Source organism: Syzygium oleosum, unplaced genomic scaffold (genome assembly GCF_021117445.2).
Source record: "Syzygium oleosum isolate NSW1041296 unplaced genomic scaffold, Sole_v2.1 Sole_v2.07, whole genome shotgun sequence".
Lineage (NCBI taxonomy): Eukaryota > Viridiplantae > Streptophyta > Magnoliopsida > Myrtales > Myrtaceae > Syzygium > Syzygium oleosum.
In genome coordinates this window covers 4,131,147-4,154,278 of record NW_026607491.1, presented here as the reverse complement: position 1 = coordinate 4,154,278, position 23,132 = coordinate 4,131,147, and the positions used below count along the sequence as shown (strand labels likewise).

Sequence of the window (23,132 nt, the reverse complement as noted above, 5' to 3'; positions counted from 1 at the left end):
AATAGTCCCGCCCTAAGGCTTTGTTTGTTTCGCGAAAAAGAATGATTTGAAAAATATTTTCTCAAAAACGATCTCTTGTATCACTTAAAAAAATAAATGAAAGAAAAATATTTCCATCGTCGCCAAAATGTTGAGACATATATATTTTGCCAATAATGAAAATATTTTTCATTGATTAATTATTTCAAGCGATACAAACGATCATTTTAAGGAAAATATTTTATAAATTATTCATTTTCCGCAAAACAAACGAAGACTTAGGTGAGACTATTTCCACTTCATATACGACTTAACCCATCACATATTCACTAACAAGACCGAATTGCCATTAATTCCCAATCGAAGTTTAAAATGGTGAATAGAGATTGAAAAAAATCAGAATACAACGGCACCCACAAAAAAAATCGAAAGAGTTTGGGTGGATATAAATATGGTTTTGGCATTCATCATTTTGGTAGCAACATAAATACGCGATTCTAAACAGGCAAGCTCATCGTGCAATTGTCATCCATATCTCTGTCGATTTGCAGAATTGGAAAACTACGGGATGCATAGCCAATTCTCGTAAGGACATGCATGACAACCGCAGGATGAACTTGCCCGTTTAGGATCAAGTTTTATGTTGTTACCCGAAAAAGATGGATTGACAGCTTATATTTATATCAACTCGAGCTCTTTCGATCTCTTTTGGGGGTATCGCTGTTTATGATTTTCCATCACTACTGCAGCCTCCCCCCTCCTCGACTTCCTTCATCGATTTCCAGGTAAAAACACAAGCTTTCTTCTTTACAAGTGTCTCAAAAATCTCCATTCGATTTGGGGTGGATCAATATTATCATTGAGATCTCGTTCAGTCTTAGGATATTCATCTCTATTTCATCTTATTTCTCTTGTCATTTTGAATTTTGAAGTACCCTTTTATGCCTCTTGTGCCAAAGGAGAATTTCATCCCATCTCCATCTACATCTTTGCTAGATCGCGGATGGCTTGATTCGACGATGGAATCTGTGGGGATGGCCGATATAGTTGAAGAACGAATTCGATTCGAAGGATTCCTGTAAGAGATTTCGTGAATATTGTTACGGATCTCTTATTTGTATTAGTGTTCTTTATCTTCGTAAAGAAAACGTCCTAGGTATTATAGAAAAGAAAATAAATTATTTTGATCACACGAATCTTTTCTTTTCCTTGCTCAAAATCCCAGATGATTGACTAATCAAATCCTTCAAATCATTGAATGTTAAAGTTGTATTTATTTAGAGTTTTTTGTCATATAAAGTGGTCTCAAAGGAGCATATTCATTTTGCTTCGTCCCAAAATGAATATGTTGTGTTTTGATTTCTGTTCCATCTTTAGCTTTCTAGGAATCTAATATTTATTATTTTATTGCAAAGTTTTTATTTGGTTCTCCAGTATGACAAGAAGTGATCGACCATGCGTCGCTTTTAAGAATTTATATGGGATTTATTTTCTTTCTAGGGTAAATACTTTTGTTTGATTGATTATTTTCGAAATCACATGTTCTGATGTAACTAAATAATAGCAGATTAGTCAAGTTGCCGAAGATTTAAAAAGAATTTTATGTAATCAATAAATTTTTTTTAAAAGTTTTGCAATTTGATTTTTGTTCTTGAAACCCCACCATAAAAGTGACCATCCTCCTTTTTTTTTTTTCAAATAATAAAGATGATTATTTATAATTAAAACCCATCTTTGAAAAGGTGTGATGTGAAATTTAATGCCATGGAAGATATTGTAATTAATGAATTGCCACTTTTAAAGTTGGCCATTGCATACTTTACAATTGTGGAAATTGGTGAATTGGGTGAGTTTGGGAGTGTAGATGGAGGGGGTGCGGCAGTGATGGAAAATAAGAAACAATTTTTTATTCAAAGGTTTTGAAATTCTGTCATTTTGGAAACAACATAACACATGATTCCATATAGGCAAGCTCATCCTACAGCTGTCGCTTACGCCTTCGTCAGTTTGCACGATTGTAAAACGGGCAATGGCCAACTTTAAAAAGAAGCAATTCATTAAATTAGAAGAGGTTTGGTTTGAATTTTAATGCCATGCCAGATGCTGTGATTAATGAATTGCTACTTTTTAAAGTTGGCCGTTGCATGTTTTACAATTGTGCAAACTGACAAAGGCATACATGATAACTGCAAGATGAGCTTTCAAATATTTTCCTAAAAATGATCGCTTATATCATTCATGAAAATAAATGAACGAAAAATATTTTCATCGTCTACAAAAAATATATAGACATAAATTGTTATTGATAACGAAAATATTTTCCATTGATTAATCATTTTAAGCAATGCAAACGATTATTTTTAGGAAATTTTTTTAAATTCATTCATTTTACGTGAAAAATCACTACTGCTCCCTCCATTGACTTCCCTGGTCGATTTCCAAGTAACATTAACTCTATCGTTCTTTGGCCAACTCTCGATACACACAAAATCACAAATTCATTTTTTTTTCATATGTCTCGAAAATTTCAATTCCATTTGTGGTGGATCTTTTTCGTTTGAGATCTCGTTCAAACTTAGGATACTCATCTCTAATTTATCTTATTTTCTCTTGTCATTTTGGAATTTTAATTACCCTATATGTCTCTTGTGTCAAAGGAGAATTCTATCTCATCTTCGTCTTCAATTTTTTGGTCAGATCATAAATGAGTTGCCTCGACGGTGAAATCCATGAATGGCTCATCTAGCGGAAGAAGAATTCAATTCGAAGGATTCCGGTAAGAGATTTCATGATTTTTGTTATGGATCTCTTCTTTTATTAATGTCCTTTATCTTCTGAAAGAAAATGTTTTAGCATCTATCTAAATCTTTTTTTCATCAACTAATTATTTCAAACGATACAAATGATTATTATGAGAAAAATATGCTTTAAATCATTTATTTTCCGCCAATGATGCGCTTGTTTCGAGGAAAATAAATGGTTTTTGTTCACGAAAATGTTTAGATATAAATTGTTATCGATAATGAAAATATTTTTAATTAACTAATTATTTCGAGCAATGCAAACGATTTTTTTAGGAATATTTTTCTAAATTATTCAATTTTTACGAAATAAACGGAGCCTGAGTATTGTGACGAAGTCGTCTATCTCAATTGCGACTCACACGTGGTTCGATGCATTTATTTATTTAGAGTCCTCCACTTATAAAGTGGTCTCAAAGTGGCATATTCATTTCACTTCGTGGCGGATTAAATATGTATCTTGTTTTGATCTCTCTTCCATCTTTAGATTTCTAGGCGTACAACGTTTATTATTTTATTCCTAAACTTTTGTATTTGGCACTCCATTATTGACTAAGAATTGATTGACCATGCGGGACAATGGAGTGATCTATGACGTTCGCCCTTTTTTAAATAAAAAAAAAATCTAGATGGGATTTATTTTCTTTATAGGGTACATACTTTCCTTCTTGTACGGTTTTCCTCGACATTCTTCAAATTTTTTCAAAATCAAATTGGACGTCACAAGCCCATTTAACTACGAAAAAGGCGAAAATGTTATAATAGGGAAACGAGCAATAGCATCGGCAAAACTAAATCGATTACTCACTAATAACTTTTAACTTAAAAAGATTCAAATTGCCTACCCGGAGATATAACTTTTAACTTATTAAAATTTAAATTGCCTACTCGGAAATAGCCAATCGAAATTGACGTGGTGTACACCTTCACCACTAAAGAGAATCCTAAATTTCCTCCATTTTTTTTCTTGAAAAGAGAGAATATGAAAAAAAAACTTATAGGGAGATCCCTTCATCATATCGGGGAATTCCTTTTCCCGTTTCTCCTTGAGCCTTTTAAGGTCCGGCTGAGGATCAAAACTCGAAAGATATTTATGTGATTTCACGGGAGGGTCGATATGGTCATTTTCTTTTATTTTTTTGGTCCGTTAGATGGAAATGCGTTTTATATTTATATTAAAATCCTAATAATATCGTGAGTGGGTTTATAACGAGATTTTTCCGACAAAAAGCTTTGTCCTCGTAATGCGCGGGCCTAATGTTCACCCCCTTTGAATCCCAAAATCCCGGACCGATCGACACGTGGCGGTCGAAAAGGCCGCGGCAATTACGAAACTGCCACCGGTGACCGGCCCCCCTTCCTCATTTTTTCCTCTCTCTTGCCGGGGCCCCAAAAAAAACAATAAGATAAATAAAAAAAAGGGGTGGAAAATATCAGCGAGGCCTAGAGATAGAGAGAGAGAGAGAGCGGGAGGGAAGAGAAGATCAAAAGGCGGCAACGCGAAAACCATTACGAACATTTTTTTGGAGCCCAAAGCCGCGGTGGGGCGAAGGCCCTCCCTCCCTCCAGAGGACCGGCGGCCGCCCTCCGCCTCCGCCGCGCCGCCCGCCGCCCGCCGCGGCGCCCTCCGCCTTCGTCCTCTCGCGCGGGCGCGGGGGGGGGCGCAGGCGGGCGCCGTTCCGCTCTCCTCCGATCAGTTCGCGGCCGCCCGTGCTCTCCTTCCCCCCCTTACTCTGTCCTCCGCGAGGATGTTCGAACTCGACGCGCCCCGCGAGCGGGCGGGTGCTCGCAACCCTAGGTGGCCGCTTCCAGTTCGATCGGCCGGCCGCCCTTCCCGCCCGGTGTTTTCTCGCGGTTGCATTGTGTGGGCTTTGGGGGGCGGGGGGGGGGGGGGGGAGCGGGTGGAAGAGCGTAGGGTCCCCCTGAGGAGTCGAGGCGGCGGAGGGGCGATCGGCGATTGGAAGAAGTGCGGCGTGGTAGGGAAACCTTCTTATCTCCGTTGTTTTGTTGTTATTTTTTTCTTTTGGTTTCGATGTTGGTGAGTGCCTCGATGAAGTGGAGCAGAGCGCGAGAGATTGGGTTGTGGTGAGAGGAGGCCGCGTCGAGGTTTAGTTCTGTTTTTTTTTTTTTTTTTTGTGGCGGCGATGAGCTTTGCTCTGCTCGTTGATTTGATTTTGACTGAAGTTTTGAGTTGTGATGCTTGCTTGTTTGAATGGGTTACGTTGAGGCTAATTGTTTTGATGTCTAGGAGAGAACGAGGTTCGGAGATTGATAGTAAAAACGGCTGTTCATGAATCACGGGGTGGTCTAGTGTCAATGCAGTGGAAGATGAGAATCAAAGATGATGTCTTTTTGCGTCGACAGAAACCGTTGGGTTCTTTGGTTGGATTTATTTGACCACAGTGGCACTAGTTGCTTGGCTGAGGCAATGCGCCGATCTTTCAAGTTATCTAGTGTTCGAACTGTGGGAGGCCCTCCTATCTGGCATGTGAAGTTGTACTTCCGTGTTTTGAAGGATTGTCGTTTTTCGAGTTCCTGAGTGGCACGGATGTTATATCTAATCAAGTGTTAGCAATTAATTTGTTAACCTGAGTCACATGCCTTTCTTGTCATATGTCTTCTGTGGCTTGGGTAAGCGTTCACCCCAGAGGCAGGTGTTCTTAAAAGGTACAAACAATGAATAAACTCAAGACACCTGATACATGTTGCGTCGAGAGGCGTATCTGATTTGTATTCGGACAACCATTTTCAATAACAAAGCCTATATAACAAATTGAATACATTGGAAGTTTTGTATTTTGTATGATTAACGCATCATCTAGGTGGATTACTTCCACATGATCTAATGGCTGCAGATTTTTGGAGAGGTTGAAATTCTCTTGGCTAGGAAAAGAAGGTTATGATTTAATGGCAATTTTCTCAAGCATGACCGTGGGAGTTACTGACCACCATTAAATCAATTTAGTTATTCTGTTACACAATGGACGGAGTTAACCATATGAAATTGAGAATGGATAGTGCTTTTATCTAGGTCATGAAAAGGCTTCAATGTTTACTTGGAAGGCTTGTCCATCGATTTATATCTAATTGTTTATACTTAAGTACCACAGTGATTTATTCAAGCTTTATTCAGCTCAGGTCAAGAGTGATGGATATAAGTTCTTGTTGTTTTGTGTTGAAGATTGTCTGCATAGACATTTCATCTTTGAATATTGACAGGTCAGTTCGTCCAGGGGATTACAAGTGGTCGTCAGTTCTTGATGTACATGCCAGGCGGATAGCAGAAAAAGAGAATCAGTTGCATCCTTATTTGTGGTCTTCGATTATGCCATGATGGTGTTGCGTGTTGTTCAGTCTGCCACTTGAATGATGCAGACTGTTTGGCAAGAATTTGGTAAGGAAAAGGATTCTAGGATTGGAAGTGGTTCTCTATGCATATGGTCAGAAAGGATTCGCGAGCTTATTTATGGAATCAAGGAACTTTTTTTCTCATGCCCACAAGGCTGTTTGTTGATTCTCTTTCTACCTGCTCTCATGGATGAGTTTCTTCTGCATTCTCTTCTTCGATGGATTTGTTGATCTTTCGCATTTAAGTGTTGCTAAGATGGTACTTGTATGGCTTCTGGCTACTTTTATTGCCATTATGATTTGTACCATTTTTCCACCGTTTAGAGTGGAAATATTAACATCACAAGCAAATATCTTCTTTCTTGATTTAGATTAAATGGACTTTTCAGTCATACCGAAGAGTGATATGATGATATACCAATGCACCAATTTTTATCTCACATGGTTGGCCGACTGCTTTTGAAAATGGCCCTCACTTCTTTTAATGTAATTTCACTGTTCAGCAGTTAACCTACATGCATGTATGAACAGTTGCATGGGAAATAGTAGTTGGCATCCGATAGCCTCGTCATTCAATTAATTGCTCACGACGCCTAATCTAAAGGTTCTTCTGTTTCTGTTTTTGCCTTTTTCTTTTTTACTCAGATGACCAGATTTATGACGTGATTATGCTTATCAAAGATAATAACTTTTCGAGAACAAAATAGGATTCTTCTTTCTTGATTAGGCTGGTTGACAAGGCAACTTAAGTATGGCTGACTATAAATTATGGCCAGGTGGATGAATGCAAAAGCCACTTGTGTTCTTTCTATCACCAATAGTATTGATTAATTAGTTTTGCGGTATATAGGATAACTACTAATTGCCATTATAATTGAGAACCCAAGTTTTTCTAGCGCGAATCCTTCGCATTCACAAACAAAATTTTCCTCTTAGCTATATGCTATTACTTTTGTTTTCTGGTAGCAAAGTTATTCCATTCCAAGGTATTCCTAATCATCATCTTCTTGGACATCTGTTGCGTTAAGAACCTTCAGACACACTTCACAACCTGAATGTACATTTGTCAATGAACAATAATTGGATTAACTTGCATGTGTGGCACATTCTCATTTTTCTCGCACCTAAAGTATCATAGTGGCTTCTTGAAATTCTCACTTGTAACATTGATTGTCCGGTGGGTTTTTCAACTAATGCGTTTTTCATTTTGCCAGCTGACTAATTTCCTAACCATCCACAACGGGCTACTGATGGATGCATCTTGGAAAATTTGAGTAGCTATCTTGCAAGGAACTCGTTGATGAGCTCAAGGATCGGGAACCAACTGATGCTTTGTTAATTTTTAGCGAGGATGGCATGAAATACACTTTCTGTTGGGATCATTTGATGATTAAGGCATGTATTCGTGTGCCTTGCATTTGACACTCGACTTTGATTCTAAATGAAGTTTTTTAGTGCGAGCGATTGTTTCCCCAAGTTCTGCTTTGCAAGATTACTACCTTTTGTTTATTGGAGATGAATCTTCTTATTTTAGGTAGACATGTACTATTAACTTGGCAGGTATAGCAGAAAATTTTTTTAACGGTTACTGGACACCTGTACTAGATATGAGTAATATCTAGCAGTATTTATCAGAGATACATGACCATCAGCTTTTTAGATGCATTTGATTTTTATCAACAGTTAGAATGGCAAATATCGTCCAAAGGGTGCTTAAATCTAAGCCATCGTGCCGTTAGACGACTTTAAATTCGGATCCTCACCGTGCTTTCTTCACTCGTTGCTTTCAAGTTATTAACATGGTATTAAATATTATGGTGCTGGGAGGCTTTTTCTTTTGACATCTTGCAATTATACTTTTGTCTTTTTTCAACCTCTTGAATTAACCAATTTACTACTTTGTTGGTGTCCTTCTAATGTCTTTCTAGTACTTTTTTCTACTTTATTTACGTTAATTTCAACCAATACGCTTTACGGGCTTATTTTTCTTCCTTACACCTACGCAAATTTGCAGCAAGGTTGTGGAAGATATAGTGGAGAAGTCCCGAGGAGGATCCAACATAGTATGTGGGTGAGGCTATGGAAGAGCAGATAAGTGCTTGGGTTTTGGAGAATCTCACATAGTGCGTGGGTGAGGCTAAGTTTGATACATTGTTTTGTAGTACATGTGTTAACTGATCAAGGTTACAGATTAACTTTCTTATGGTGTAAGATGATGTTGATTGAACTTTCAGTTTCTCTTTTTAACTTTTTAATGACTTCTCATTAACATCATGCTCATTTCGGGATGTGATGAAGATGATAATTATCAGTCAAATATGCTCTAAGTTTATTGATTAGGAGTTTTCTACGTATGATGTCAACTGAAATGCACGAGATCTTATTTTCCTTTGTATAGAACAATATCGTTGAGAAAGTCACTGAGGAGTTTACTTTATATGGGAAATAATATGGCACAAGGGGTCCTACTTTTGTCTTGCAATTTCATGTTTCCCTCTTAGATCTTTCTTAGGAAGTCCTCCATTCACTTGACACTGAAAGACATAATAAATGCACAGTACAATGTTCTCATAATTAGTTGAGGAGTTGCAGTAAAATTATATGAGCATATCGGAAAAAGCAATTAATTTCTTTGCAAAAACAATAGCCATATGATTTCAGTTACATGCAATGTATATTACATATACTTATTGACTATCATGTGCCATGTCTTGTGCAATATGTTCCTGCCTCAGCACGTCACAAGCAAAATCATGTTGTCCTAGTGCTTTTTTACTCTTAGGTTAAGCACTATTTCAACAATCTCGTATGTAGTCATCTAGAAGTAAAAGTATTAAAAAGGTGCATGATGTATAATATAACAAGCTTGTCTACACTTCATGCTATCTTCCTCGGTTAGGTGTAATCAAAACATTGGAAATCAAAACCTGTCTTTATTAAGTACGGTTATCAAGTGGCCCAGGGGCACTCGTTAACAAGATCCATTCCTTAAGTAACTAATCTTAAATTTTTTGAGGAAGTGATCTTAATATTTTGTACTAAAATAGGCTAATTTGTGTGTTTTCCGACAGAAGTATCTTGTATTTTGCAATCTCATATGTTCCTGTCGTCCTCGTGTTAGGAGTTTTGAGCATTGGAAATCAAAGCGGTCTTTATTAGGTATGGTTATCAAGTGGCCCGGGGGCACTCGTTAACAAGATCCATTCCTTAAAGAACTAATCTTAAATTTTCTGAGTAAGTGATCTTATAATATTCTTAATATTTTGTACTACAATAGGGTAATTTGTGTATTTTCCAAAAGAAGTATCCTGTATTGAGTATAATTAGAAGGAGATCTGCCAAATTATAGTAGAACTGATTGTCTTCCTATCTCTCGTGTACTGAACACTGTTACGTTGTGCTAAACTGTGGTAATTTGTCATATGGTGGAAAGAACTTTGTTCTTTTGGCGCATTTCTTTGGTAATTTGACTTCTATATCGTTAGCTACCATTCTTAAGTTTCTCTTTGCCATTTATTCCTTTCAGATATTGAAGAGAACATTGTTAAGAGTAGTATGATGAGCTGTTAGGAAGAAATTTTAGAAGCTAATTTCGTATGTCTGATTTTTAGGATTTTTACCTATGAGTTTTACTGGCTGAAAAACGAGTTTTACATAACTAATATGATAACCTGTCACGTGAGCATTACAATTGCGCATTTTGTGTGACTATGGTAATTTATTTCATAGGAGAGTTAAAGATTTTTTTCTGCTTTCCATTAATGTTCACATGGGAGGAATCTATATATAGATTTGATGTATTTTTTTCCGAGGTCTCTGTTTATATTTTGATCATGTCAGAAATGGTTGCTAACATGGATAAAATCTCGGGACAGTTTGTGCAATTTACATGTGAAAAGTAAATTGAGTCATTGCAAGAAAAGTAAATCTCGGAACATGCGCTCTTGGATAAAATCTCTGTTTATTTCTGCTGTGGGCCCTGAATCATGATGATTAACAGTTTGGAGACATAATAGTCCTCGTATGTAAGCTGAACTTTTATGTCATTGAATAGATCTGGTTATGAAATGAGACAAGGCTTCTCTGCACAAGTAAAAAGATAATGCTAGTTATTTAATTGTAGCTGCTAATTTAATTGTCTTCAATTCTTAGAAAGATAGCTCAGGAAACTATTTAATAATAGTTGTAAGGAAATTCCTGAGAGATTTATTGATGCTTGAAGTTTTTTACGTGTTAGATATTCTTAGTTGTCTACTGATTTTAGATATCTGCATGTCTTCCTTTTATTCTGCACGCCCTTTTCTAAATCCAGCTTGCAATTGAATATTCATATACTGGAGGATAATCCTCAGGTAGAACTTACTGTTTGTTGGTCCTCTGTAATTGTCGTACTTTCTTAAAGAATGTTGTCGCTTTTGCTTGCTGCTTCTCCGTTTAGCCAATGAATTAGAAGAAACTGTTTCTGGGGGCATGGTCAGTGCAAATAAGTGCTGCTTTGAGGAACAAATTTCCCCTTTCTAAGCTGCCTTTCCTATAAATTTTGTTTCTCCACCGTATCTTGCTGGGGTATTGGCACCTGACTGGAAGTTTGTTTGGACTACTCCGTTGTTAACTTGGTTTAGAATATCAGAATGATTAACACTGCCAGTGACATTACAGTGATAGAAATTTTGATACTAAAGATGAGAAAAGTATTTATCTGTAAGAATAGCTTATGGATTTTTTTTCAGATTGTAATTTAGTATAGATCCAAAATTAAATCATCAGATCATCCTGGTTTTAACAGTTAGAAATTCAGCTGGCTGTGATTTTTATGAACCAGCATTTGACGATATTGTTTGCTGGTTGAGACAGGAGATGGAAAATGTGGTGGCATGTCAATCTCAAGCTTCAGGTAACATCCATTGACCTTATGGCTGGAAATCAGTCATGTATACATCATTATAACTTAGCAATGTGGATATCATTCTACTTTGCATTCATAGGTGTTAGATCTGTCTTTGAATTAATGACAGCCCGTGCTACAGAGATTTCAACTTCTAGTTGTGTTTCTTGCATGACTTTTGTTGAAATATCACTTCTGAAGGTATACCAGCTGTAAGCTTATATGATGAGAAGTTTGGTAGCTACAAATAACAACATAGAGAGGATAGTTGATTTTTTCCTTAGACAATTTGATCTTTTCCTTGATGTAATTGGAAGGCAAAAGCATTTTGAAAGTTTCCTGAATATAGAATAAATGATAAGAAAAAGATGACGGTTGCGATCGACTGATGCTTTAAGAACATGCGCTCTTGGTTAAGAAACAGATCGGTGTGAATTTTGGAAGGTTCGCAACCCGTATCAACTCCTCTGGGGAATCTGTACCACTGTATGAAGTACCATAAAAGTAACCAGTGATGAGAACTTTAGGATTAAACTATAGATGGCTTGATGAGATTTGCTTTATTTGCAACAGTTTAAGAAAGATACGAATTACTTTCAACATTGTGAAGAAAGGAAATGGAAAGTCATCTTGGCTCACTCATTTTAACTCTCCGGCTAAGGAATGTAAATTGCACTTGGCACATGGTAGATGTATCTGATATTATCAGAAGGTTTGAAGCTACTTAATATTGCATGACCTGTTGAAAGCTTGTTTTGTCATTGCATTGATACTTTCATGACATATAATGATGAATTTTTATGAACCGTCCCAGCACTGTCTATGGTGCTACACCATACTTTTTCCATGTCACAATATAATTGCTTTCACGATTGACAGAGCTAGCTCTTGAAGAATGGCTCATTTGTGAGCAAGAATGAATAAATGACAGCAATTATATGTACAGGCTACACTGCACTTGTTATTTCTCTGGTAGTTAGTTGAGATCTTCTCTGTGCCATGTGATGACCATATCTCTCCCGTTAGAGGAAGATTGAACTTGAAATCTTTTTCTGCCGACCCTTTGGCAGTTAGATGAAGAAAAGCTGCATTTTGTTAAGGAGAATTCTGTTTTTCCTGGCTTTATCAGCGTTATCTGGTCTTCTGTGAAAAAATCCTGTTAGTTGGCTAGAGGCCTCCATTCATTGCTTGCTTTTCTTTTACTTTTTCCCTTCTCATTTTCTGGTCTTGGCCTTGCTTGCGGGGAAGTGCAACCTAGCCACCAGTGGTCGAGGTGCTCGGAATTTGCGGTCAAATCCTCTCACACAAACAAATCCTGCATTTGAACTTTCATTTGTCAAAAAATGGCTCTATCAAATAGATGTATGCATGTGCAATCAAGTGAGGAAATTGATTGGAACCATAATCGTCTTTTTATCATTTTCTGTCACTTTTGTAATATTATATCTGAAGTATGGGTTTCTCCTTTTGAACCGCTGTCTTCTCCCCAGATATAGACAAGTACGGGGTAGAACCGGTTTGTTGCAATGTCAAAGGGAATCCTCATTATTTTTAGATGATGTCTCCTATAGTATCTTCTTATTCTAACAGAGCGTTTGTTTTAAAACAGAATTTTACATTTGCAGGTTAACAGGAAATTGATGATGATGATATTGATGGAAACATGACTTACCTCTCCAGAAGCAAAATTGAATTTCCTCAGTTGACAGGCCTAGAAGACATAATTTCTTGGTAAGAAACATTCTTTCATGTTGCTGTTGAAAGTGCAAAAAATGGGTTTTTGTATCTTTGTTTACCTTTGAATATTGTTGTAACAGAAGTTCCAAAGTATACGGTTCGTCTTCTCAAACTCCATATAGAATCTCTTGGAACACATATTGGATTGATGCTTGATTCATGATCTGCAAACATCTGCATGATGAAGGTATCAATGTTATTACTGCTGAGAGTATCGAAATCTATGATATAATTTTGAAAACTAGTTGCTTTTTCATTTATTTGTCTTGAATAAGTACAAGATACGTAGCCTATTTACCTCATTTACTTGGAAGTATGTTCCATTCAATGGGAAGCTTCCTCTCATTGCTGTTCTGCAAGGTATCTATAAATGCGTTGCTTGAATGTCAGCAAATCACCATTTCTACACATTGCATCTTGCTTATAGGAAAAGCTAATAAGTTGGAAAAATGTATTATCTCATGCTGAAGGTTGGAAGGAATGTATTATCTAACCAGAAGTGTCCCTCTGACAGTTTGTGAATTAGCTTCTCGAATGCTATTGCATGAAAAGCATGTCGTCTCCTCACACAACTTTCCTGTCTTTTGGATTTCACAACCTTCTTGAGATTGTTGGACTGAGTTGGCAGTTTCACCTGGTGTGTGTTATCTCGGAATTGTCAAATTTGAAATAGAACGATCAACTTCTCAGGAAGAATGACTTGCATTTAGTCTATTTTGTGGCATCATTTCTATGGTAATAGGCAGTCACACGCAGATAGCTCATTTTTTTACTTAAAGCTGTACACTTACCTGGTGTCCATATAGCAAGTAGGTAAGGGCTTGGGTCATCCAGCTCTCTCTTTTCCAGCTGTCGATATATAGAGTTTCTAGTCAGAAGTGATGCTTTGTATGCATATATCTGTAGTCTATATAAAGTCAGAAAGAAGTTTTCTCAAAAAACAGGAAACAAACCCCTTCTAGGAGAGGATGATCATCAGGAAGTTCGTATCTGCAAGATATAAAGGCAGTGAACCTTAGAGGTTTATGGGGAAAAGACCCAGCAAATAGGAGAGAAGATAAACGTGTGTAAAAAAGACAAGTTTTGAGAATTTTGGATAAGAGTCATTATTCAAATGCTGGCAGTTATAAGTCCTAATGTTCCAATCTTCTAGTAGCAGTTATTTCCCACTTGGTCACAATATATATCTTATGCATCATGATTAAGTATGATTATAAGAATCTTTACTATAATAAAGAAGCTTTTGTCCCATGCTTTTTAATAGTGCTTTGAGAAGAATTCGACTTACACTTGGTGCTCTGTCCGTAGTCTGCTCACGTTCTTGAGTTTTCGAGCTGGAATAGAAGCAGCTTCTGGATTCAGAGCAACTAAGGCCTTGGACATGTCAGCTTCCTGGAGTTCCATGTTGTTCGCTTGCATAAATTGCTGAAGGTTTTCGGTGAACTCTTGGATATTCAATCTGATGGTGGGGATTTCTTCATCACCATCCTTCAATACATCCTCAATGTCGCTTTCCAACGCTACTGCACGCTCTTCATCTGGAGTGGCTGGCTCTTCAATGATGGGTTCACAGTTACGAACTTGAAACAATTCTTCATGTGAGTAGGGTGGAGGTAGCGACATGAGATTGATGACTGTTGCGGGCTTGCTCTCAGCCAAAGGAACTGTCGAAGAAACAAGATTCTTCTCCTCTGGTCCTGGAAGGGCAAGTCTCGCGCTGCAAAAGACAGGTGTGGCTTTAGTTTTATTATGACATCCTTTCAAAACAGTGAAATATGAGCTTAATCTTTTTTCAAATATTTGCTGTGATCACTCTTACTCTCACTCTCATTCTCACGCTGTGTGTCTTTTCCCCTTAAATAGTTGCATCTAGCAACTAGGGATGGTTGAGTTGTGTCAGACTGCTGTCAAACTTGTTGGACTGCAAGGCTTGATAATAGATGTCATAGATTCTTTAATATTTAGGCGCTGTATCTAGTATCTTTTGAGGATTTTCTCTACCTTAATGAATTTAATAAGAAGCTCGTTAGGCTTATTTTCTGGCTTAATGGTACCATAAATGTAGCATGCAAGAGATAATAAGTGGCAAACCTTGCAAAAGCACTAGCGAAATGCCTACATTCTCCTCTCATTGGGCAGGCATTACAATTTGGTTTACTCTTGGTACAGAAAACCTGCATGACAATCAAATATGAGAAACATCAAAATTCATGTGATTAATCTAATGGCAATACAGAGAGTTTATCTGAAGTACCTTTCCAAATGTGATTAGCTGGTAATGTAGTTCATAGCTGTAACAACACATATATCGACATTTTTAGAAATTGGAGGTAACATGATACACTAATTTATCTGAGGAGAACATGCTAAGAACTTTAAGAAATTAAAGGTAGAAGGTCCGGTACAGTGTTCGTTGATCAAGCTTGCACAATCTTGGCCACAGATATTTCTGAATTGACTCCAGCACTGGGTACCTGAGGATTTAATTATTGTTGTTAAAATATGAATAGTCTGAGGCTTTGCTTATGATAGTAGGCCAAAGAATTTACAGTTCTAAGAGGTGCAATTGCAGTGACTCTGGCAGTGGTTGGAGAGGTACCCATCCAAGTCGAACTGCTATACGTCCTACATTGGTGTCCACCTGTGGAAGATGATAAACAAAGCCAAAAGTCATCCTTAATTTCTTAATTTTCATCTCTTCAGAAAGGTTATATAGCTAGTATTTTCATGTAGTAACTCTTACTGGAAAGGCAAGATGATGAAGCGTTAAAAGCCTCACACATTCTACACTTTTCAGTCCTAGCCCTCGTATGCTCAGTAGGTAGTCCCTGCAATTTGCCACATGTAGGTGTCAGATAATGTTTATGGCAAATTTTATGCTGCATATTTGTGTTAAACCTTTTTGGTCTGCAGTGCACATATGCTATGTGATATTGCAGCTAGATGTCAATATGTATGTGCGTTGGGTATGGATGTGTTGGATGATGCTAAATGTGAGATCTGATTACGATGCTCATGGTGTTACATTAGCAATATATTAAATTGCTTACTTTGCTTTGTCGGGTGGGACATCTCTCAACCACTCAAGGTCAATGCTTCCATGTTTTTGGACCAACCGGTCGAGGAATCCCTGCAGAATGTGCCATTGTCAAATACCATTCCCCTTTACATTCTCTGTTCTTTTTTGCCTTTTCGTTTTTTAAAGAGGATATCATGTATGCTGCTCTTAAAGTACACGTGGCTGTAGAGCTTGATGGAAATACCTTAATTCTTTCTGCTAGCATGTTGTTCATCCCTCTTTCTTTAATACAATTTGATATCTCACTAACACTGGCTTGCCTTATTGCTTCATAATCTAGTGAGTCCATTGCATCTTGGCTTCTTTCTTTTCTTCTTCCATTAGGTTGCACCTCTCTCCTTAAAATATCCCAATCAATCTCATTGCTCTTCCCAATCTTAGCCTTTCCTCTTTTGGTTTTTCCTGGCTCAATATTTGTCTCCTTGCGTGACTTAGCAGATGAAGACAACTGCTCCTCAATATGTGGCTCGGCAGCTTTATTTTCCATGTGGCTTTGATTAACAACTGTCGAGATTCCGTCCCTAACATCGATAACTTGCTGAGGACTCTGTGAAGCATTCTCCACGTTATTGCACTGTCTTCGAGAAAATGATTCTCCAAGAGTATCCGCTTCTGTAGCCAAACTACCCTCCAAGTGAAAGAACTTCTCATCTGCATGTTGATGGGAGATGCAAGAAGGTTGGCTAATTGTGAGATCAGGGCCAGAGTTGGGACTCTGAGGGCATGCATAATTTGAGCCCAAAGATGCATGATAGCTCATCATCGATATTTCTCGAGTGCGTAGTGACGATTGGTGGTTGACTGCGTATATATGTTGACTTTCCTCCTGTTGCTCCATCAGTTTAGATATATGATTTGCTGCTACTGCAGTGCTGAATTTAGATGCTGTTGGCCATGAACATATGCTTTCATCACCAAGCATGTCATCCTCCGCTCTCGATATTCTGGAATCTGGATTAATTTGTGCGTGCTGCGGAATGAAAGCAACTGGTGGAAAGTGCGCAGGCTGAACATCCGAATTTATCAACTGAGTGTACGATGAAGAGCCATTAATGCTATTGGTAGCGTTGAACGCTGAGTTTTGGTGGTTGTCTGCATTATCTTTTGATTGTTGATCCCGAGATCCCACTGTGCTCCTGCTTTGATGGTTGAATAGATCCTGGAAAAGGGCTTTTTCCTTCTGGAAAGAAGATTCGAACATTGAACGACGAATTTCTTCAGGTCTGTGGCCAATGACCAAATCTTCTGATTCAGAATTGGAGCCCGAATAGGATCTGATTCCTCCAATACTTTCATTGATTGAGCAATCAAAAGATTCTTGGGAAGAGAGGACTTCCTCCTCTGAGCTATGAGTTTGTCCCCCTAACAAGTTTATGGTTTCTGTCCCAGGTATTTCTGCGGCTTGCCAAGACACTGTTGATTCATGGTCAGTCACTGAGTTTTGGCTGTAGATTGGGTGCCTTTTTGCATGCAAACTGATAGTGTCAGTTGGGCTCAACAGGATTATTTCTGGTTCCTTGGAGAATATGTTTGTGTTATCCTTGCTATAATCTCTTCCAGGGCAAGTTGACTTCAGTGGAAACTTTGCCGCCAGTGACATGAAGGCAGAACTGCATTATCGACAAAATCAGAGATATGGTCAGTTTTACTGGATGTGTTCTGTTGGCAATAGTTCGGAATTGTCCTAAAACTTTTGCTTACCTTGAAAGATGATCAGAGACATTCTGAGTCAGGAATACTCCAATCACCGAGTCAACAACCGATCCTTTCCATCGAGAAAAGCGTCTGTCACCTGCGAGAGGTAATATAGGCATGCTCAGTAGCTCTTGATGCAGTTATTTGGGCTGTCAATTGGTCTTTTGTTCATTTTAGTTGAAGGGCAATACTTAGGGGAAACTTATAATGAAATGAACTTTTGAAATATGGAGACTTTGCATATAACTGAAACTCGAATGCAAAATTGATTTCTGCAGGACTCGTCTGTTTTTTAATTCTGAACATAAATGCCTGATCCATGATGCATGCACTTTTACTGAGATAGTAATTTTGATCTTTGCATATTGACTTTGAGAGGGTCAATACTTCAGGGTCTTATAAATGATTGATGTTTTCTGATTGTATGTTCTTTGTTTTAAAAAGATTTTGCCGGGTGAAATGTAAGCTATTTAGTACTTTTTGTTCTATCTCTAAATTGATCAGATGATATAGGGACATCTCATGATGATTGTCGAGAAGATTACAGCAGCAGCATTGGCCTTTCTGCTCTGGTGCAACTAGAAGTGCCTATTAACATTTGCGCGATGGATCAAGAATCTACAGGAACTATGCAAAGCACTTAACCTTGAACGAGATGCATTCTGGCGATGAATGAATTTGCTCGTCCATGGAACACTTCCCTCTCTTCTTCCCACCATTTTTCCTTGTCCTTGTGATTTTCTTCAAGTCCACTTCCTTCCTTACCCATTAGAAGATTCCATACCCTGTTAGTTTCTGGGTCAAGGTCTACTTTCGGCCGTGGTTTGCGTTTCCTGCCTTCATAGGGAACAATCATGCCAGCTCCAGTATAGGGCACAATTGCATTTTGCTCTGCTTCCTTCAGTTTGCTGCCTTCTCCATTGAGATTGAGCACCTCCAATCTGTATATGATCTCGTCAAGAACATTGGGGTCTTTTTCCATCGATGAGCTGGAACCTGAATAGCATGAAGAGACTGATAATTGTGATGGACTCTAGCAAAATATACTGGCTTTGCAAGCGCTTACAGTTTGGGATCCGGGAAATACCTCTTGTCATTGCACCAGTCTGTTGATTTTCATGGCATGGATCCTTCTGCTCCTTTTGGAACTTCTCCGCGGAAGGACTCTGCTTGGTGGGAGCTGCAGTCTTCTTTGTTAAATGATTTGCCTGCTGCTTTTTTGGCCTTCCTTTCTTTACTGGTTGAACAGTATGTTCTGGAGCTTTTTGGCTTTGATGATACTCCTGACAAGCTGTTTTTGGCATGTCTTTCACTTGCAATCTGCTGGTTTCCTCCTCCCTCTGTTTGTGAGAATGCTGTTCAGCAGAAATTTGATGCTCTCTTGAAACATTACCCAAAGCAAGAGACGGTAGATTCCATCCAATGGTACGTTTCTGCAGCCCATCTTTTTCATTGTGGTAAATGCTTCCAGAAGCAATGCAGGGGTTCAACATCTCATTGTTCATCTGTAACGGTCTTCTGCATGTGGCTTGACCACATACACCTCCTACATGCACTTGGCTTGAAGAATCTAAGATCGCTGGAGCACAAGATGAGAGACTGTTAATATCAAGTGTTTTCTCTGCTTTCTTCCTCTTCTGGGTCTCTGAGTAAGGCGAACTGAGAATATTACTGTTGCAGAATTCCCCAGTCCGGACCATTTGTTGCAGCCATGTGGGCATTGAATTTGCACGAGGAAGATATGTCTGCTCGTTGTTTTGATGATAAACCCTCTTTAGTCCCCTTGCCTCACTGGAGTTGGCAAAAATTAATGGTGCTGATTGAGGTACTGCTTGCCTAGACAGCTCAAGGTTGCGAAGTCCTGGAATGTTCACTTCTCTTGGTTCTGCAAATACAAATTGCTGCTGCTTGAGAAGCTGTCCATCTTTCGAACCCATCTGGCAAGTAATTGCAATGGCCCTATCCATGTTTTCTCGAGTGGCTATTCTATGTTCCAGTTGGTCTGTTGTTCTGGCTGGCAGGCACTGACCGGCCTGCCTTTGTAGCAATGGAAAAAAAGTAGCGCGCCTTTGATTTGTTCCAAACAAACTCACAGCTTCCAGTTGATTCATCATGGTTGATCTGTCATGGTGACCTATCTGCTGAGCTGATGTTATTCCAGACAGAATGTTTACTCTCCTGCTGAGTTCTGAGGCTTGTGAATCTACAGGCAAGCGAAAACCCTCCATATTCCTCAACTCCTCTGGTCCAGCTACTGTGCTTGCCTCAGCTTTCTTTTCTAAGTCAAAATTCAAAGCTCTCCTACAGGATTTTACAGCAGTTCCGTCATTGCCAACTGCAGTCTCCTGTGCAGCATCTGCCTGTTGACTTGCTGATTCTTTCAGGCCTTTCTTGCGTACGTACTTCCGCTTTCCAGATGGATTCTCATTTCCCTTTTGTTTTACCTGAGCTTCAGGTTTTCTAGTGCTCTTTGGCTTACCTTCTACAATCACCTTCGGTCTGTGCTTTTTTCGCTTGGGTGCTTTCTGCTGGGGTGTTGTATTAAGGTCAATGCCTTGGTTGCTTTCTACGATGGCATCCTTCTTCTGCTTGAAAGATTCCACAATATTCTCCAAGAGTTCGTCTGAATGGTTTGTTTCACTTGTCAATGAGAACAGCTTTCCCTGCTTGTCCTTCTCTTGGATTGTGCTTTCATATGGTGAGGATTCAAGTAATGCAGAAAACTGGCTGTCCTCATATGGTGTTGCTGGTGCAAACAATAAGTTGGTCATCCTTGGTGGGGAGCTGACTTCTGGTGGAGTGGAGTTTAGATCATAGGTCGGTCGCGAAGGCAAAGGGAATTCATCTGTAGAAAACATAGTTCAATCTTCACTGTTAGCGGATGCACAGTAGAATCTTTGACGGAATGATATTCTTAAGCTCATAAAATACCAGGCACGAACAAATAAGGCAGCAACCAAGCTTCGTCCTACTGAGTCAGCTAAACGAATTTTTTATGGTATTGCACTGTCTGGAGCAACATAGCATACACAACTTCAAAATTTTCAGTGTCACTGCATTCTTGTTAGCGAATTCTGAGGTAGAATAGCATAAAACAGAAAAAAAGACGGTTGTATCTGTTGACACCAAAGGATGCATAGCCAGGAGAACCTCTACTGTGGGGAGGATGCTACTCAGTCCAGAGGATGCAAGTTTCCTCGGTTTCAGTTGATTTATGAAGGTAAGGATTCTTTTCGTAATCCGACAAGCGGCCTTTATATTTGGTCTAGAGCTATTTGTTTCCGTCATCTCTCATGGTGTCTTAACCTAATTTTAAAATGAAGACTTGTATTAGAATGATCTATTCTTTATTTCTTGATGTATTTCAAATATTTGGTTCATTGCAGTAACTATCTCGATGGAGTGACTTATATGTTTCTCTACAGAAGCATATCCTGATGAAATACCTTACGAAGTCTAATATTTTCAGTCCGGGAGGAAAGTCTTCGGCACTGGCAATTGATAATCTTTAGTCGCGCTACTGAGAAAGAATCCCGAGACAAATATTTATACTTACATTCGGTTGTCTGAGTAGATGTGTAATCTCTTATGAATGCACTTGTGCTTGCAGCATTCATCTGGCTGCCGATCAAGTTTGTGGTGAAATCTCCACTGCTACTGGAAATCGGCTGGAAATTGGAAGACCAAGGTCTCTGATCCCCGTTGGCACCACTGCTCGAAGCTCCTTCAATTGATGCATCAAAAGCAGAAGCGTCGAGTCCCAGCAAACCCATCATTGGTCCACTAGTCCAACCTGTTCGATCCATATCGAAGATAGGCGTCGATTGTCCAGCAATCCGATTGATCAGCTGGTTCGTCCGGGCTAAATCCACATCATACCCGAGGTAGCTCTGAATCTCCTCTGCTGGTGCTCTAAAGTTGAGATCTTGGACCGACCCACCATTACAGTGAGGCATCTCCTGCATATAACCATGGCCATTGGGCAGGCCAGTAAATATAGGGCAATTCGTTCTGCCCTGTGTGCTCTCGATTTGATCAACTGGAGTCGCACGAGGTCTTACTGGGATTGGTCTCTGTGGGGTGTGTACTTCCCAATTGCCAATCTCGAAGTCTCCTCCTTGCGGCATTGGGAACCCACCGCCCGAATTCCACCCGGAATTCATGCGGCCTTCTCGTTATTCAATCCCTTGTACAATTCCTTCTCCAGTCGGCTGGAATCTCGAATGCCTTCTATTTTCTTCTGGTAGCCAAATGCGGCTACCGAAAGAACAAGAAGTAAAAAAGACAGCAAATTCTCCAGAATCCTAGTGTTTCGCTCCAAAACCCGATCTTTTTTCCTGCCACATTTCCTCAAAATTCACCGAGCTTCCGAAATCCCGCAATCGAATTCTCGCTGAACCGCAACCTCCTCCACTGAGAGTGCCGTGCACACCCAGTGAAATCGTCTGCTGTTGGAGATGCCTCCCCAACCTGATTGAGCCCAAATTGTACATTAATGGTTTTTACCCAGATGTTTCCCAACAGAACTAAATCCAGCTAGCGATGCCCCCAGCTCCTTAAAACACGGTCAAAAAACACGAGCAGAAATGGAAACAAATTGCAGAAAAAACCAGCAAGTATCTGAAGGAAAAAAAAAATGATGGAAAACTCCTGAATCAGCAGGAATTGGTAACGAATTGATTCAGCTCCTAAATGCGGCGAAATCGATATCCACGAAAACAGCGAAAAACGGGGAAGGAAATCTCCTCGGAATCTTCGGAGATGCAGGGGAAGAAATGAAGGAGACGAAGAGCAGCAGAAGAGAAACAGCTCGCCGGTGGCCCGGTCAATGTCCGAAGCAAATTCAAGCGAAATTAGGAGGAGATGGAGAATGGGATTCAATTTCGAGCTCAGCTCACCGATCTGGTCGCGGCCCCTCGGACGGCCGCCGCCTGGTGGGTCGCTTCAGGAAGCGAATCAATGCCGGAAGCAAAAAGCCCAGTCAGTCTTCGCCGCGGTAAACAAGCTCTAGAGAGAGGAGAGAGAGAGGAGAGAGAGGAGAGAAGAGAGAGGAGAGAGAGAGAATAGACCGAATAGATAGAGAAATATATAATATTTGGATAAAAAGAAATTCAACTTTTATAAATATAATAATACAAGGGAGGAGGGAGAGAGAGAGAGAGAGAGAGAGAGAGAGGGGGGTATGAATGGGGGGGTACACCTTTGGTATCTTCAGACTGGCCACACCAACCAACCTGTTAAATGACTCGCAAAATCTGAAAATTACCTTTCTTGGCTGTTGCCAAATTTCTTGACATACAAAAAAAAAAGAGGAAACACCCAGAATAGACCTGCTCTGGCCCCCTTCCCTCAAGGGCAAAAAAAAAAAAATTCCGAGAAAAGGTATGCAAAATGTAAAAAAAAAAAGAAAGTGATTTGACATGCCAATCTAGGTAGTTCTTGACTGCTGCTGACGACCTATTGGGATCGCGGATCCGAGGCCTCGCGCGCGGGGCTAGTCGATGTCTATGTGAGTGATCCGATCCGATCCTATCCGACTCATCAAGTGTCGTCGCGTCCTTTACTGTTGTTTGGCCCGGTCATTACCGAGAAATTCCGATAGTTTCTC

General features: G+C 39.3%; 2 protein-coding genes and 1 long non-coding RNA gene across 3 annotated transcripts; 2 read left to right on the top strand and 1 right to left on the bottom strand.

The window, feature by feature from the left end:
* The first annotated feature begins 1,743 nt into the window (after positions 1-1,743).
* On the top strand, positions 1,744-6,505 carry LOC115673505 (uncharacterized). The gene is made up of 3 exons (XM_056313102.1): positions 1,744-1,825; positions 4,218-4,756; positions 6,000-6,505. Exons 1-3 carry the CDS (start codon positions 1,744-1,746, stop codon positions 6,039-6,041), a joined length of 663 nt encoding a protein of 220 aa, XP_056169077.1. The 3' UTR covers positions 6,042-6,505.
* A 5,248-nt stretch (positions 6,506-11,753) lies between these two features.
* LOC115673497 (transcriptional activator DEMETER-like) lies at positions 11,754-21,687 on the bottom strand. Its single transcript, XM_030595690.2, has 19 exons — positions 21,081-21,687; positions 18,612-20,369; positions 18,170-18,520; positions 17,531-17,621; positions 16,014-17,439; positions 15,801-15,880; positions 15,494-15,578; positions 15,300-15,391; positions 15,156-15,224; positions 15,005-15,041; positions 14,842-14,924; positions 14,039-14,467; positions 13,704-13,740; positions 13,542-13,599; positions 13,245-13,384; positions 13,049-13,114; positions 12,810-12,924; positions 12,686-12,724; positions 11,754-12,328 (listed from the first exon to the last, which is right to left on the bottom strand). The coding sequence occupies exons 1-19, from the start codon at positions 21,685-21,687 to the stop codon at positions 12,228-12,230; spliced, it is 5,664 nt and encodes a 1,887-aa protein (XP_030451550.1). The 3' UTR covers positions 11,754-12,227.
* Positions 17,435-20,967, top strand: LOC130138663 (uncharacterized). Its single transcript, XR_008817002.1, has 3 exons — positions 17,435-17,630; positions 18,038-20,744; positions 20,911-20,967. It is a non-coding gene; the product is annotated as an uncharacterized LOC130138663 (long non-coding RNA).
* Positions 21,688-23,132: the final 1,445 nt, after the last annotated feature.